This window comes from Nymphalis io, chromosome 28, assembly GCF_905147045.1.
Source record: "Nymphalis io chromosome 28, ilAglIoxx1.1, whole genome shotgun sequence".
Lineage (NCBI taxonomy): Eukaryota > Metazoa > Arthropoda > Insecta > Lepidoptera > Nymphalidae > Nymphalis > Nymphalis io.
The window spans coordinates 1,730,478-1,748,424 of record NC_065915.1 but is presented as its reverse complement, the minus strand read 5'-3'; the positions used below and the strand labels follow the sequence as shown (position 1 = coordinate 1,748,424).

Genomic DNA, 17,947 nt, shown 5'->3' with positions numbered 1-17,947 from the left:
GATTTGATACTGATACTAAGAATTTTTAGAAATATCCTAAAATAACAAATTAAAACAATATAATGGAATTTTATTTTTATTAATTTAAAACATCACAAGTGTACTAATACAAAAACAAAACGAAACATTAGATTCTTACAACGCTCGCAGTACACGGCTCCCATTTATAGCAAAAATCGTTTTGAATATCCTGAACGATATTTCTCTTATCAGTGTTCTTATTAACAGATTCCGTAGATGTATAATAAACAATATTCGTTGATGGGTCATAGCTTAAATTGTCAGTTGATTTACGAGAACTTTCTACAGTATCTGTGGACCTCTCCATGCTTTGGACATTGCGTAATATATTACCTGTATTTCGAGTTTGATTAACAATACCAGCACAGCTGTGGAATTTGGAGAATTTGTCGTTTATTCTATGTTCAAAGTCCACGTGGAGATTAAGTTGACGTCTGAAAATTATACAAAATTAATCAAGATAATTTTTTATTTATATCGAAGTACCTGATGATAATTGCCCACCACTGTCTATATGTACATTCGCACTGTGAAAAATACCGTACCGTAACCGTAACAGCCTGTGAATGTCCCACTGCTGGGCTAAAGGCCTCTCCTCTTTTTGAGGAAAAGGTTTGGAGCTTATTCCACCACGCTGCTCCAATGCGGGTTGGTGGTATACACATGTGGCAGAATTTCAATGAAATTAGACACATGCAGGTTTTCTCACGATGTTTTCCTTCACCGTATAGCACGAGATGAACTATAATCACAAATTAAGCACATGAAAATTTAGTGGTGCCTGCCCGGGCTTGAACCCAAGATCATCGGTTAAGATTCACGCGTTCTTACCACTGGTACATCTCGGCTCAAATCTCGGTGAAAAATACAAGAACATTATTTTCACGCATGTCACGTCAAGATACGTATATAATATTTTTAAGTAATTAATCCTTTTCCGAAACGCGCTGCATCTTCTTGTATAAGTTCTATGTATAATTAGTAGATTTTTTCAGTAGGTATTACAAAAAAAAAACGTCTTGTCGTCTATTAAATTTCTTATAACATTTGTGCATCCGTTAGTCGTTAGTCGGGATTTCCCCTAAGTAATGATATCCCTCACAAATGTAATATGTAAATTGTGCTGTGCAGTAAATCAGCCGCGCCGAGCTTTTACAAATCCGTTCTTCCAATAAATTTACTTCGAAGACGTAATTAAATAACGGATATGTTTGTTACGAATTTTTGTAGTATTGGGTACATATGTATCTAGCAAGTATAAAACCTTTTAAGAGAGACCGCTGCTTATAAAATAGACGAAAACATCGTGAGAAAACCTGCATGAGCTGAAAGCCATATGTCTACTAACAGCAGCGGAGTTCCGTTGTAGATATTTAAACCTTTAACAAACGGAAAGCTTTTTATATAATAAATAAAAAGGAAGAATGATTTTTCGGTAATTGTGGTTTCTAGATTTAAGGATCCACTCCACTCCACTATATATAGCCCTTCGCCCTTTGTCCCAACAATGGGACATGTAAGGGCTGTTACTTTTAATTTCCATTAAACGATACAGCAAATATTTTGTAAAATATGATAACAATGATTGTTTAATATATAATTAATACCTATGCTCAAATATTTCTCCACACAGCTGACATCTCACTGGAAGGTATTTTGTCGACTTTTGACTTGAGCTCAAGTCAGATTTCGTTGTCTCCGATTCATTGTCAGTCTTAGGATAGTGGTGGTAGGTTTGGAAATTTTGTCCCGTTGAACGATTCTTTATCTCCGCTAGCACTTGTTCGGGATCACTTATTTTGTCAAAGAATGAAACGATTTTTTTTAGTTTCTCTTCGGGTACGTCGCTTTTAGTTAATTCCGGTTCAGTTTGGGTGTTGCTAGCAATTTTTGTCGTATGTCTGTGGAAATATTTAACGTTATATAGCGTTAAGTAAGCTGATTGTCTTGTTGGTCTAGTGGCTGGGATATGAGACTGGAGATTCTGAGGTCCTGGGATCAAATTTCGGGATGAGCTATTACAAAGTTACAAAGTTGGCAGCGTTAGTCGTTCCCGTCCCTCGGAGAGCACGATAAGTGGTAAGTCCTGCGACTAAACTGCCGTCTCAGTGGATTATGAGTGTGAGGGAATAGAGAGTCAACATATGTTCGCGCACAAACTTAAATAGCATTGTATCTCTTGCGCAAATGATAGTGACCACCGTCAGCTAAATCGGTATCGAATTATTATTTAATTATAAAAAAATATTTTAACAATTGTTATAAATATTTGCTCTAAAAAATAATACGATGTTATAACAACGATATTATATACTTTTCTGTGTATTGTAACAATCATGATCATTATTCAAAATTAACGAGTTTTCAAGTTTCATAATTCAAATTTAACAGATAGTCTGCTGAATAGTGACAGGAATCTTTAAATATTTACTTAATCTAATTATTTCTACATTCAGCTACTTAAACATTGTTAATTTTCTACCTTGTTGTGGAAGGTGCAGAAGTGACTTGCGCGTTAATTTTCGTTATACCAATGTGCTCATTTTCATGCATAATCTTATCATACTCTTTGGTGAAACCTTCATGACAATAATGACAGATGTACTTTCGGTCCGGAAAGTGACAAAGGTTTAAGTGGTCATTATAATTAATTATACCTGAAAATAATAATATCCTGAGTTATTATTCACACACGGCCATCAGATCCCAAACTAAGCAGAGCTTGTACTATGGAAACCAGACCACTGATATACTACATGTAAAACTTTTCTTTTTTAAATACATACTAATATAAGTTATATAACAACGACAAGTTCATGCACGCAAATGCTAGTCCTGGGTGGGAATCGAACCCACAACCTTCGGCGTGAATGGTAAGTATCTACCAACCACGCGAACCGGCCCGTCATTTGATTAGTATATAGCAAGATAAGATACATAACCCAACTCGACTACAATACTACACACACACACCTTCTTATATTAGACACTAGACCAACTGTAGACTATGAAATGAGGAGTCACGGTAAATGAAATGAACTTAGGGCCTTAGAGCTTAATGGTGGAGATCTAAAATAATCTGTGGTATACATTCAATTAGGAACGGAGTTGTTATGGGAACTTTAAAAATAAAAGTAAAAGTGGCTAGTGGTTAAATGTGTATTATAATTAAAGTTTTGTATTATAAATAAAGATATTTGAATCAAGAACTATGTAGTGTGAATTAGCAGGGATATTAGCAAATCGCATGGAATATGTAAATTTAAGATTCAGTTTATACTCCTGACATAAGAATGGGTGCCTCGTTGGTCTAGTGGCTTGATGTAAGGCCACAGACCCGGAGGTCCTGGGTTCAATTCCCAGGTCGGGCCAATAAAAAGTTATTGAGTTTTCCTGTCAGAAAATTCTCAGTAGCAGCCCGGAGTCTGGAAGTTGGAAGTGTGTACACTCCCGTGCCTCGGAAAGCACGTAAAGCTGTTGGTCCTGCGCCTGAACTTCTTCCGGTCGTGTCGGATTGCCGTCCCATCGGATTATGAGAGTCCTTACTCTAGAGGAATAGAGATTGCACCTGTGTTTGCGCACACACTTGTGCACTATATCCTTCGCAGTTGGCTAATCTCTCTTGAGATTGGCCGCCGTGGCCGAAATCGGTCTGGAGGACATTATTATTATTTAAGAATAGGTGATATAAGGTTAACTGGACATACAATACAAACATACCATAAGCTATCATCTTACATCCAACCATTGGACAATGCCGTGGTGTTGTGTCCGTCAAGTAATTTAAGAATAGGTGATATAAGGTTAACTGGACATACAATACAAACATACCATAAGCTATCATCTTACATCCAACCATTGGACAATGCCGTGGTGTTGTGTCCGTCAAGTAATTTCTTTGAATGGATTGCACGTACGATAAAATTATCGGACCTTTCGAATCCCTTAATACGATATCCGAATTAGTTTTCCTCGGATGTCGAAATCTTCTGAATTGCAATCTATTGCGTCTTCGTCTCTCGAAACAATTTATATTATTGTCACTGCCTCCGTATGGATGGTAATTTTTCGCTCGTATACCCAAAATCCTTTGCAGGAAAATTTGGAAACGGGTTGGTTTCTTACGATTAACCAAGTTTTGGGCGTAAGGGCAGTCACTGACATCGCCGAGTGAGTCATCGTTGGAATCTTGCGTGCTTTTGTTACCTCTTGCATTAGATACCGTCGTATTCGATTTAATTATTTGTGATGAGGAATTACAATCCAATTTTAATTCATTTATAACGGTCACTGCTTCATTTTCTGATATATCCCCACTAGAAATTTCTGTAGTTCCAGCACATGCATCAGTTTTAGTTCTATGCGATCTTTTTCTTCTATGCGGTCTCTCATCATCAGGTTGTTGAACTGTACAGTTCTGGGGTAATATACCGATTACACTGGCATCGTATATCTGGAAGAGTTTTTTAAGACATTTGTACTTAGCTTTTAAAATTTCGTGTTTCTTTTTCGGCACCCATTTCATTATTTCCTCATCTTTTTCAATTTGTTCCGGTATGCTTGTGAGTGTCGGCTGCTTGTTAAACATTGATACGCGACGTTTTTCCACAAATATACATATAATTTTAACGATCAAAAATATACACACACTGATAGTAACTTCGTAATTTTGATAAAGTATCATAACTTACGTTTCGAATAATAGTTTTGATTGATTTAATAAATATATACTTTTAATTAGTAATGGCATGGTACAGTGACATTTTTGATTATAATTACAGAAAAAAAATATATTTTTTTAATTTAATTTTAATAATCAAAGAGGATGTATATCTATAGTACACAGATAAAAAATAAAAAATACATTCAAGTGGGCCATTCGAAAGAAAATAAAGCATATAATGTGGTCCCATACCAGAGGTGTTAAGTTCTTAACATTTTGAGAATATGGCAAAATCATTATTATAGATTATATTAATATTTTCGATAGCTTGATGCGATCACCTAGTAGTGAAATAATGAAAATGCGCTTGAGGCGTCTTGCAATAATCGCCCGTCGAAGCTGCGGGTGACCGCGGCAAGCATGATTCTACTAGTTGCCCGCCGGTGCAGCGGGACACGCAAACAATCGTCCACTTTGCGTGCGTAAAACGCTTTTAAAATATATTCATTTTTTTACATATATTACGCTTTGTGATTTCTTCGCTTTAACCGAACAGAACTCCAGTCTCGTGTGTTTAGAAATAAAACAGCTGTTCCTCCACCGCGGCGGGCGCGAGTGAAAATTGCTCCGTGAGCTCTAGCTTTATTGTTTTGTTGACACCTCCACGAAGATAGCAAATCTTTAATTTCGTCGTATATGTCTTCCGAGCGCTTACGATTGTTATGAGTGTTTATAAAACATTTACTGGTAGTAGGGCTTTGTGCTCGTCTGGGTACTTCCAACCCACTTATCAGTAATCTACCGAAAAACAGCAGTACTTGGTATTGTTGTGTTCCGGTTTGAAGGGTGAGTGAGCCAATGTAATTACAGGCACAAGGTACATAACATCTTAGTTCCCAAGATTGGTGGCGCATTGGCTATATAAGCGATGTCTAAATATTTTTTGTAAAAAAATACTCTGCACCTTAAAGTGGTTCGGAGGAAAGTGATCTATCATCTATATTTATGTATATATAAACATTTTATTTAAATACATAAACATTACATAGGTAAAAGATAAATATATTAGTTTTCATCTTAAACTATATTTTGAAACGAAAAACAAAATTTATTTTATATACATTTATTTCAACAACTTATAAAATATATTTTCATTATTTACAATAAATATTCTTATAACAAATAACTTCTATATACAATACGCTAAATACATAGATTTCATTATATAATAACCTACTATTTAAGTTATTTTTAGTTTTGTCATAAAACGCTTTAGAATATTTGTACATGTTTGAACATTTGGACCATTTCACGAATGAGATACGAAGGAAATTTTTACAAGGGAATAATCTTTGAACTGCCTTTGGTGTTACGCCATTTCGATTTAGATGCGTGCATCCTTTAAGTGTTATAATTTTTATAATTATGTACATGTATTTTATAATTGATAAGCTATGCATATGATCTGATGAGCATATGATCTTATAATTAATAAGCTTTATATAAATATGAATAACAATTTGATATAAATATATATATTTCATATATAGTTTTGTTTATTCATACTTCGCCCAGAGGATCGGAATTGCGATTCAAAAGTGAAAGGCTGCTAACATTCTTGCCGCCATTCCACGCAGTCATGATCTGTACAGTAACTATTTTTAATTTTTATTTCTATATATTTAAGGCTTTAATGTATTAATAAATATTTAATTAAATAAAAAATAAATGTTGTAAATTTATTTATTCTTATTTATTTAAATATGTGATTATAAATTATTGTTAAATAAATAAACTTGTTAATTATAATAAAAAATGATATCGATATGATTTAGGTTATCACAATATATCATTATATCTTAAATTTACACAATACTTATTACAAACTTATAAGTGTTCAAAGTTAGTTCAGATTACGAAAACGTTTCTTGATAAATAGTTTTTTCTATTCACAGCTGATTATCCGAAAGAGCCAACTGGCATCAGGATTCCTGGAATAAATAAAAAAATATAAGCGACTATTTCAATAGAACGTAGGCTTAAACAAAATGCTCGCTTTATATCTAAAATATTTGCGTAAGCGAGTCCGTTTAAAACTTCATGTCAACAGATGGCGTTAGTAGTATTTTAAATCGCGCTATAATTAGTTTTTTTTTGTAATATGTTAACCGCAATGATTTGTAATTTATTAGCGCTCACGGTCATAGTATTCAACTCCATCGCTTACTAACAAGGTTCACTCGACTGCAAACTAAATTTATTTGACTAATTTTATTTTATTAAAATTATTATGGTTTGGTCACCACAAATTGTTGGTCATTCGGTCACGTCCGATCACGATACCATCGGAATAAGAGAAACGAGAGTGCACTTGTGCTTGCACACTCGATAATATGGCCTTATTTGGGCCTCATTTGGCTATACAATACAATACAATTCACTTCTATAAGGGAGACTCGACTTTATAACAAGTTGTTATAGATCAATTAAATGCATAGGTTACCTGCTATACATGCCGTCATGAAGCAAATACCGCATCCAGCGAAAAACGCTCGCACCGCCATCTTTAAAAAAAAAACAACTATAGATCAAACATGCTGCGTTTATGTTACAATTCACAAACATTGAGAAATGTTTGCGAAAATAAAAATCTGGTGGTATTCAATCAGGTACCTGCTACTGGTACCGTTATACTTACGCTAGACAAGGTCTCCGTCTGGTTGGGGGCCATAGCAGATATCGCTCCAATCAGAATACCCGCTGAGGAGGGATTGGTGAAACCGCAGAGGGCGTAAGTAGCGATCAACTCAGCGCGAGGCTAAAATAAAACTATTAATACAAGTAACTACTATATCTCATTCTAGTCTATGAATGGCCCACTGCTGGGCTAAGGCATTCTCTCCTTTTTTGAGGAGAATCTTTGGAGCTTATTCCTCCACGCTGCTCCAGTGCGGGTTGGTGCGGAAACTAGACACATGCAGGTTTCCTTACGATGTTTTTCTTCACCGTTAAGCACGAGACGACTTATAAACACAAATTAAGCACACAAAAATTCAGTGGTGCTTACCCGAATTTGAACCCACGATCATCGGTTAAGATTCACGCGTTCTCGACTCACTCTAACAATAAACAATATTTTTAATATAATTTATATGTTTGTGACTCTTTATTTTTTTTTTATATAGAATAGGAAGGTGGACGAGCATATGGACCACCTGATGGTAAGTGGTCACCAAACGCCCTTAGACATTGGCATTGTAAGAAATGTCAACCATCGCTTATAGCCAATGCGCCACCAACCTTGGGAACTAAGATTTTATGTCCCTTGTGCCTGTAATTACACTGGCTCACTCACCCTTCAAACCGTAACACAACAATATCAAGTATTGCTGTTTTGAGGTAGAATATCTGATGTGTGGGTGGTACCTACCCAGACGAGCTTGCAAAAAGCCCTACCACCAGTATATTGACGCTTCAAAGTAGGTTCCTATATATATTAGGTTTGTATATTTTCTTTACATAAATTATGCAAAAAAGCAAAGTCATGCCAAAAAACATTCATTTATGTATACAAATAATATATGGTGAGCATCATTTTCCGACTTCAAAGACTGAACTGATTATGTGTGTGTGTGTGTGTGTGTTGAGCTGATTATACATAAACATAACCTTTCTTTTGCGTAGAATATACGTTGGATATACGTACAGATAATAATCCAGCTTCTTTCATTTCCCCCATCCTCTGGTACGCCACGAATTCGTTCACAACCGTTTTCAAGCCGATCAAAGAGCCAACTAGCTCGCATTCTTCCCAGGGCACTCCTAAAAAATGATTAGGCTGTAATAACCACTTTTGTAAAGTAATTAACACAGTTATGTTAATCAGCTAAATTTCTGAGCAAAAAGTCTTGAGTCTTGACCATGAGATGGTTGGCGGCGCATTGACAATTAAGGGGATATCAAAAACGAATTAATAAAATAATTGTTTCAAAAAGTAAAACTAAATTTCAACAATCGTTTCAGTAAAACTGGGTTGAAGCTGAAATTATGTCTATAAAGGAGGTCACAACGTCACTTCCGGTGGCATATTCCATGCCTGAAAGTCCAGCAACACACCTGCAAACCCTCGGGTGTTGCTGGTGTGCGTGAGTGGTGGTAGTCACTTTCCATCAGGTGAGCTTGCTGCTCGTTTTCCCCCTCTAACATAAATGAAAAATAGCTAGCCTGCCTTCTTGCCATTAATAATAAAAGCTAATTATATCCAAATATCTCACCCATCATCCAGGACAACGGTATGAATATCTTTCCGAATATCCACTCCAGGTTAATATCGGGGTTGCCGAGCAGCCCGCCGCAGTACCCGAGCACGCCGTTGACGAAGGCGATGAAGGACACGAAGGCGACGAGGTTGGCGACGATGTTCAGCACGAGCGCCGTGCCCGCCGCCGCGCCGCGCGTCGCCGCCGACAGCGCCGACTTGTCTTTTCTTTAAATATATTTCATTATTTTCTAAAATCTAATTATTTTCGACGTAGAATAGGACCACTTAATCTAATCTAGTAATTATCTAGCTTGAAACTGACTATCTTTAGTAAGAACCTTCATATTATATCATATAACTGAGAAGAAGCTGAAAATAAATACTATAAATCGTCTCGAAAATCTCTCATATTTCAGGTATGCCTGATGATCTCCTTCTATTACTTTGGAACAATACGTAATAGAACTCGGACTTTGGATAAACATCTTCAAACTATAATTAGCCCGTCATACGACGAAATTCGTTTACTGCAGCAAAAACAGTGACGACGAACGGGTAAACTGGTGAATGCTGGTAACTGGTGGTAACAAAGGAGTTTCTGGACTGTAACCCATAGAATGGCGATCCATAATAGAGACTTCATCAAGGACAGGCCAGCGGAACCTTCAGACTGGCCTAGGAGTCCAGAATCCAAATAAGATCAAAAAAATAAAAATTGGCAATGCAAATTTATTTATAGTTATGCTGCCTGGAAATGAAAATATACAGGCACACAAAATACGAAAAGTATACCATGATGGTACAAAAAAGACACGAACAACACGTCTCCACAGACGTGCTGTCCGTTGACTAAAAGACAACATTAAAAAAAACGAAAATTATTGAGTTCAGAATTAGGTTGTCACATAATCAACTGATTGCTCAGTTTAACAAGAAGTAACGCTACTAAGATCTAATCATTTCCCACATCAACAACAGTTGCGAAGCAGTGGGACATTAACGCGAAGTTACAACTACGTACGGGACGCTTTCTGCCAGAACTTCGGTCAGGAAGCCTCCCCGCAGGTCACCTACATCTCAATGGGTTGTATATTCTCCACGGTGGTGAGCGAGCGCTTTGTCTCAGGGAGAAGCAGCTTCGCGAAGCAGATTGCAGCGGGAGCTGACATGACGCTGGCGGTGACGAGGTGCGCGGGCTCCGCTCCGAAACCGATGTACGCGGCCAGTATCGTGCCTAAGAACACAAACATCGCGTTACACAAATTTATATTGAATAGACGGATAAATTAAATGGATAAACTAAATACCATATTTTTATATCATAGAACGGGATAATGGGCCACCTGATGGTAAATGGTGACCACCGCTCATAAACATTGACGTCATTAGAAATTTTAACCATTCCTAACATTGCCAATGCGCCACTAAGGGAACTAAGATTCTATGTCTATTGTGTCTATAGTTACATCAGCTCTTCCCGACTTCCCATCATAAGTATCAGCAACTAACATAATAAGTATTGCTCTTTGGTAGTAGAATATGTGATGAGTGGGTGGTACTTACCCAAAAGTACGTGCACAAAGTCCTACCACCAAGTAAAATACCATTAATTTCAAATTTCAAGGAATGTCAAGAAAATCGAAATTAAGAGGTCACTATCTTACTTACCAGAAACAGTTGCAAAACCAGAGGACATTACAACATGGAGCTCGGATGCTGTCAGAATTGGTAGATAAGGCTTTATCAGAAGAATCGATTCCGTCTGAAAAGTAAATTTCTAGAAATCAAGATCTGTATATGAAACAAGTTATTACTTCTCAAAAGCCGTTGCGGTAATGAATAGCAGTGTCAAGTGCGGGGATTGTCAAGATTTCACAAAGTGATTGTCATATATACGAGGCTGCAGGAGCGTGCTTCCTATGCTTGGTTCCACTAGTGGCTTGACGAAACTTTTCTCGGGGGGCGAAGGTAATCCCCCCCTACAACCAATTTCCAAGACGATATGTCTTATATTGAATTTCCTATTTTTCTGTGTTTGTTGTTAAAAAATAAACGAACCATTCCAAGAAATACATTGCCGACGGCAATAACGCTCTCGCAGACGGTGGTAGCGGTAGCTACTTGCAGAAGCCGTCCAAGCTTGAGGCAGAACCACTGCAATGCTCCCCAAAAGAACAACACTTCAACCAACATGCTGAAGAAGAAAATTACTGGTAGAGTCTGAAAAAGATAATCTCATGACAGGAGTGGCAAAAACAACGAATTATCATTTAAACAATACCGTAACATCAAACGCTTATATTAGTGCTGCTTCACAATACCGTAACAACAAACGCTTATATTAGTGTTGCTTATATTAGTCCACTATCGATAGACAATCGATTGTTTATCGATAGTTAAAGTGCAACCATTGTAGCGATATTATCGTTTTAAAAGATTATAATGTAACGCATGAGTTTACGCCGAACTAGTATCCTAAGTAACCTTCCAGGTTAAGCGGTAAATGAAACTAAGGAAGAGCTTTCCATTGTTCACACTATAATTTATTTTGTCTGATCATTTTAACTTTTTTTTTCGGACTGTGTATTGCTGTTGGCCCTAGTGGGCCTCTACAGCGTCACCGGGTGGGATGGGCGAGTTAAAATCAGCCGGATATTGGGAGCCACAAGAGGGGCTCAAGAGAAAAAGGACATACAGCATGAATACAATGAAATTATTATATATCCTGCATGAAAATCAAAGATTGCTAACTTCAGAATATCTATTAGTATTTTATCAAGTAAAACGTCTTATTTATCTTTTTTTATTTGAGTATATAATTTATTAATAGACAAAGGTAATAATATGAAGATCTTTATAAAAACTAAAAAAATGTTAGTAGGATAGATATTATTTATTATCAGACTTACACTAAATGCAAACACTTGTTCTTTTCTAACGAGTAAATCGCCAAACACGAAACCAGCACCTTCCACACCATACGAGAGAAATGTTGCCACCTAAAAATAAACAAAACACAGTATTTAATTATTAGGAATATGTCAAATCATTAAAAATATTAAATTGTCTATGGTGTCATCTTAATGTCTTTGATTATTGTTGACAGAACGACACAAGGCTACGTGTGAGTCGACTCTATAGCGGATAACTGTATCACAATAAATACGAACATAAATAAATAAATAATACATTAATATTTAGGCAAAAGTATAGCATGTAATAAATTTGAAATCGCCTATCGATTAAAAGTATGCTTCAAATGTGTACATGATGAATTTCTGAGTTGCACTTTAATTTTAAAGCAACTTTATTTATATATACGCTGCAGTATATAGACACTGCAGTGTCTACATAAGGACTTTTAGGAATATTCGCAAACAATAAATGTATATAAGAACGGTTAGGGGTATGCCCAATTAATGAATACACACACAATACGTATTAATTATCTTTCAATATGTTTTTTTTAATTGTATTGTTTTTAATGAAATCTATAATTTATTTACATAAATGCCTACTTTACAAATCAAGACCGTGTGTAATGGTGACAAGAATGCAGTATTTTCCCGTTGAATCGCAATTCCGTTCATCTAGGCAAAAATTCACTAGCTATAATTATCTTAAAAAGCCGAGATGGCCCAGTGGTAAGAACGCGTGAATCTTAACCGATGATCGTGGATTCAAACTTGGACAAGGACCACTGAATTTTCATGTGCTTAATTTGAGATTATAATTCATTGCTTGACGGCGAAGGAAAACATCGTGAGGAAATCTGCATGTGTCTAATTTCAATGAAATTCTGCCATATTTGTATTCCACCAACCCGCACTGGAGCAGCGTGATGGAATAAGCTCCAAACTTTCTCCTCAAAAATGGAGAGGAGGCCTTCAGCCCAGCAGTGAATGTTCACAGGCTGTTAAGGATAATTATCTTAGTACCTATATATCATAAAATATACCAGAGGACCGTATGTGTCTCTCACTCAAAACACTTCTACGCTGAATGTCCTTATAATATTGAATACGCTTAGCGAGATTTTACTGGTGGTAGGGGTTTGTCCCAAGGTTGGTGGCGCATTAGCGATGTAAGCGATGGTTAACATTTCTTACAATGCCAATGTCTATGGGCGTTGGTGACCACTTACCATCAGGTGGCCCGTATGCTCGTCTGCCTAACTATATAATAAAAAAAGAGAATTAAAACAAAATCGAGACTAGTCTTCGCGTGATAATAAAAAAGCATCCGGTTGTCGGATTAAAAAAAAAATGAAAATATATGAGATAGATATTGGTACAATTTTGAAAACAGTTGATTTATGTGTTTTTGGGCACAAGACGTAAGTGCTAAGGTTACCCTAATATTTTTACATAACGAATAAATTTTTCGGTCAGCGGTGCTATTCTGTAAGAACTCACTTCATTACTCGCCCGTGGAATATTGACGATTGACTTATAGTGATATACTATTTTGATGCGTGTATTCTTGAAATGTTATAACTATTATGGTCAGTGTCCGAGCATTTCAATACAGAATAGCAATATCGTTTCGAACAATATAGCAAATAGGTCATATATATCTCTTACCTTATTTGAGAAGCACTGCAAGGCATACCGTCCCGTGTTCCATCTGATGAAGATCACACCGAACAGGAACTGTATCAGTAGTCCTATACTAACACTGCGCCAGTTTATTCGACCGGGATGCTTTGAGAATACGAACCCTATAAAAAAACCATGACTCTCAATGATTGAATGATGACAGGAGATTCAATAGAAAATGTCAATCTGTATGATTCAAACTAACTTACCCATGATTAGTAAAAGACATAATCCAATTAACGAAATCAGTCTCTCAGGCGCGTCTTTGGTATCCCAGTACAAAAAGAATGCTATAGCAGCCAAGATCGCTATGCAGAAGACCCATCGGAATATTCTAAAATATATAATATAAAATTACAAAACAGAGACCCCCGCCGTGTCTGTCTGTACGCGATATATATTCAAAAACTATATATATACTCAAAAACTACCAAACGGTTTCTAATTCGGTTTTCACCAATGGGTGGAGCGATGCAATGGGAAGGTTTAAGTGTACAATTCATTATACACATATACAGGTTTTATATAAATCAGCTGAAATATGACGCGGACCTTTTTGCCGCGTAATTCAATAGACTTCTATGAATCCGTTCGAAGCCGGAACGGATATCTAGTTAAATATAAGAACAACTTTGGAAGCTTTACATTTAATAATATCCTGGAACATTATTCACACATGATATCTGATCCCAAACTAAGCAGAGCTCGTACTATGGAAACCAGACAACTTATATACAACATATACTAGTTTTCTTTTGTAAATACATACTTATATAGACAATTACACCCAGACTCAAGACAAACGGCCATGTTTATACACACAATTGACAGTCCTGCGTGGGAGTATCTACCAACCACGCCAACTGGTTCGTTTTAGCTTTACATTTAATTCAATACTGTAACATGACGATTTAAAAGTACCCTTATAAGCCTGCTTGAATAAAGTAAAATTGGTTTTGTAAGAGATATTAACCATCCCTTACATCGCCAATACGCCATCGACACATGGGCTCACCCACAACACAATAGTACTAAATATTGCTGACAGAACAATACTGAAGATGTGATAGCACAGTATAAAAATACTTACATAATTTTCCATAGATGTGATGAAATTCTGTCCACTTTCGTCCATACTGTCCTTTCAAACCACTGCCCGAAGAACTTCTTCACCACCAAGAAGTATATGATGAAGAAATAGATTATACTCAAAAAGGCAATGAGACTTCCAAAACCGTAGCAAAGCTCAAGTGGATCAGCACCTATAAAATAAATTCATTTATATTACCAATAATATTTGGTTGAATAAATTAAGACCAGGGCTTCTTGTTATGTAGATATGTAAAAATTAAAAATGGCGCGTAAAATGATGTTTAACATGATATGTAACTTTTATTCATAGAAACGATATTTTTTATAAGCATGAGCATAAATATATAAAGCCAAACCCAATGGCAGGAAAAGTACCTAAAGGTAAATAAACTTCGATCTTAAATTATCTATGATTATCATGGATTCGATTCAACATAAAATAAAATTAAGGTATAAATAGTTAAATGCAATAGTGTTACCATCGTAAATAAATATATATTAATCAAGAACAGTTTGTAGTGCATAATATAACAGAGATATAAGCAAATATGATAATAAGGTTTCTTTATCTCGCTATTTGAATAAAGTGTAAAGTACATATTTTTTTTTTATAGAATAGGAAGGTGGACGAGCATATGGGCCACCTGATGGTAAGTGGTCACCAAACGCTCTTAGACATTGGCATTGTAAGAAATGTCAACCATCGCTTATAGCCAATGCGCCACCAACCTTGGGAACTAAGATGTTATGCCCCTTGTGCCTGTAATTACACTGGCTCACTCACCCTTCAAACCGGAACACAACAATATCAAGTATTGCTGTTTTGCGGAAATAATAAATATAATAATAATAAACATAACAATAGTTACGTTATAAACAGAAGGAGTTTATTGCGGATATTTTTTTTAACTCAGTAACGAAAGTTGATTTCCAAAAGCGTGCACTTACTATAATTCATCCAATAATACATGCAGGCGAAAAAGAATCCTATTACAAGACCGTTTAATATGAAAATCGCGATCGTCTTCATAGCTGCACTGTTCTTCTTGACAAAACCGTCTAATGAATTGCTTGTCTTTGATAGTGTCACCTCGAACCAACCATTGGGCTCGTAGTCTAATATCTCATGTGTGATCTGTAATTAAAGTGTTTTTTAAACAGTGCCATGAACTGGTTATTTTACGAGTTAGGGTTTGGACTTGGAGAATATATCTGAGTAACTTTCAGTCACTCTATAATTATCATACCTAATTTATCAGCTATGTCGTCATCAATAGTATATCAGGTTTGAAGTTTGGAGGGGAGTTACCGAGTGTGACAAAAGAAAGAAAAATAACCATTTCTTGCATCAACCATGAGTCACCAATTTTGGAAACTAGGATATAGTGTCCCTGTAGTTACACTAGCTTACTCACGCTTCCAACCGGAACACAAAAATACTAAGTATTGCTGTTTGGCGGTAGAAAATGTGATAATATGGTGGTACTTACCCAGACTGGCTTGCAAAAAGCCTAAATAAAAAGAGTATTTGTTCGCTTTACTCTACTCTAGCGCCGGCATTAGTTATGCAGATATATATATATATATATAAATGTATACTTACGTCTCCAACGCCATTTTCTTTTTTCTCGGTAACCCCCATTTCTATACCGTTAGGAACCTGAAACAATAAATTGATATGTAATATAAATACTCTTTATTGTACACCAATAAACATAGATATTAAAAAACATACAAAGAAAGATGTACAAGAGGCGGCCTTATCGGTAAGACCTATTTCTTCCAGGCAGCTGGCTGTATTTATTTTATTTATTTATTTATTTTTTATTTATTTATTTTAAGGACCACTAGTAGCTACTACATGTTTTAATGACAAATGTAAAACAATTTAGTGAAAATAGCTAACATGTGAAGCTTTTTAAAGTAGCCACAACAATTACAATATTTGTTTTAAAAATACATTAACACATAATTATAGCAACATGAGTAGAAAGATTAAAAAAAAAAAAAAAAGTCCAAATTGGTACAAATTAAAGATCATAAAAAAATAAACATGCACTTAATAAAATTAAAATTAATAACACAAATAGTTTGAAATTGATATAGGTACAAATTAAAATTAAATAATTCATTAAATTCATGCAAAGTTTACGTTACAAAAAAATTACTAAAAATATACTAATTAATACAAAATAAAATAAAATTAAGATAACATTATTTATTATTTATTTATTTATTTATTATTTATTTGCATCTCTCAACAATTCTAGCGCCCGTTTACGATAAATCATGGCAGAGTCATTAAAAATATCTAGATCTTGACAAAAACCATTGTACAACCGTGATGATCTAGGCATTGGTGCATTACATCCTAATTTCGTTTTTGATATTCTGACATCAAAAGTGCCCAGAAAACTACGAACATTGCGCCTTGGAATACGATAGTATATCTTTTCAAGTAAGTAAGTACAGTCGATCTCGTTACGAATTATCTTAAATAGGAAAGAGAGATCTAATAATTGTCTGCGTACAGAGAGACTATCCATATTAAAGTCTTTCAAGAGATTGCTGTAATTTTTATTAGATTTATTGTATGAGGTTTTTTTGTTTCTGGATAGATGATATACAAATCGCTTCTGTATTCTCTCTATACGCAGACGATGTACATTGTAACAAGGATTCCACACAACACTACCGTACTTCAGTACACTACGCACGTAAGCGTTATAGATTATTTTTTTCGTGTTATTCGTGAAGAGTTTACCATTTCTAATTAAAAATCCTAACGTTTTGGAACTTTTCGTAATTATTTTATTGAAGTGCGGGACAAAAGTAAGCTTGTCATCAAAAATGACACCCAAATCACTTATTTCAAAAACTTCCTCCAACTTGATGTTATCAATGCTATATATTGTTTTGATTATATTGAGCTTTCGCGTAAATTTTATATGCTTGCATTTATTGACGTTTAATTCCATTTTATTATTTTTACACCAATTATATATAGCATTAATATCCACCTGTAAGAGCTCTGAGTCAGCTAAGTTGTTTATTACTTTTGTTAATTTTAAATCGTCCGCTAATAAAAATACTCTACTATAATGTACCGTATCGCAAATATCATTAATGAAGATATTAAAGAGCCAAGGTCCTAAGTGTGACCCTTGAGGAACCCCGGAGCAGGCTTTATATAGACTCGAGCTAAAACCTTTTAAGACAACAAATTGTTGTCTATTGTATAAATATGATTTGAACCACTCAAGCATATTACCATTGAATCCGTACTTGCTTAGTTTTAGGAGTAAAATATCG

General features: G+C 35.5%; 2 protein-coding genes across 5 annotated transcripts in view; both read right to left on the bottom strand.

The window, feature by feature from the left end:
- Positions 1 to 112: 112 nt before the first annotated feature.
- LOC126779077 (uncharacterized) lies at positions 113 to 4,705 on the bottom strand. The gene is made up of 4 exons (XM_050502901.1): positions 3,853 to 4,705; positions 2,504 to 2,678; positions 1,629 to 1,922; positions 113 to 455 (listed from the first exon to the last, which is right to left on the bottom strand). Exons 1-4 carry the CDS (start codon positions 4,703 to 4,705, stop codon positions 128 to 130), a joined length of 1,650 nt encoding a protein of 549 aa, XP_050358858.1. The 3' UTR covers positions 113 to 127.
- Positions 4,706 to 5,895: 1,190 nt separating this feature from the next.
- LOC126779073 (solute carrier family 28 member 3-like) overlaps positions 5,896 to 17,947 on the bottom strand; it is a 33,765-nt gene continuing 21,713 nt past the window's right edge. For all 4 annotated transcript variants that reach the window (XM_050502889.1, XM_050502890.1, XM_050502892.1 and 1 more), the window contains 14 exons: positions 16,239 to 16,295; positions 15,584 to 15,770; positions 14,634 to 14,805; positions 13,753 to 13,877; positions 13,529 to 13,665; positions 11,855 to 11,944; positions 11,004 to 11,165; positions 10,614 to 10,707; positions 10,020 to 10,179; positions 8,959 to 9,170; positions 8,391 to 8,506; positions 7,383 to 7,502; positions 7,188 to 7,248; positions 5,896 to 6,675 (listed from right to left, as the gene is read on the bottom strand). In XM_050502889.1, the coding sequence (XP_050358846.1) occupies positions 6,644 to 6,675; positions 7,188 to 7,248; positions 7,383 to 7,502; positions 8,391 to 8,506; positions 8,959 to 9,170; positions 10,020 to 10,179; positions 10,614 to 10,707; positions 11,004 to 11,165; positions 11,855 to 11,944; positions 13,529 to 13,665; positions 13,753 to 13,877; positions 14,634 to 14,805; positions 15,584 to 15,770; positions 16,239 to 16,295 (1,725 nt within the window). In that variant the 3' untranslated portion in view covers positions 5,896 to 6,643. The remainder of the gene's footprint in view (positions 6,676 to 7,187; positions 7,249 to 7,382; positions 7,503 to 8,390; positions 8,507 to 8,958; positions 9,171 to 10,019; positions 10,180 to 10,613; positions 10,708 to 11,003; positions 11,166 to 11,854; positions 11,945 to 13,528; positions 13,666 to 13,752; positions 13,878 to 14,633; positions 14,806 to 15,583; positions 15,771 to 16,238; positions 16,296 to 17,947) is intronic.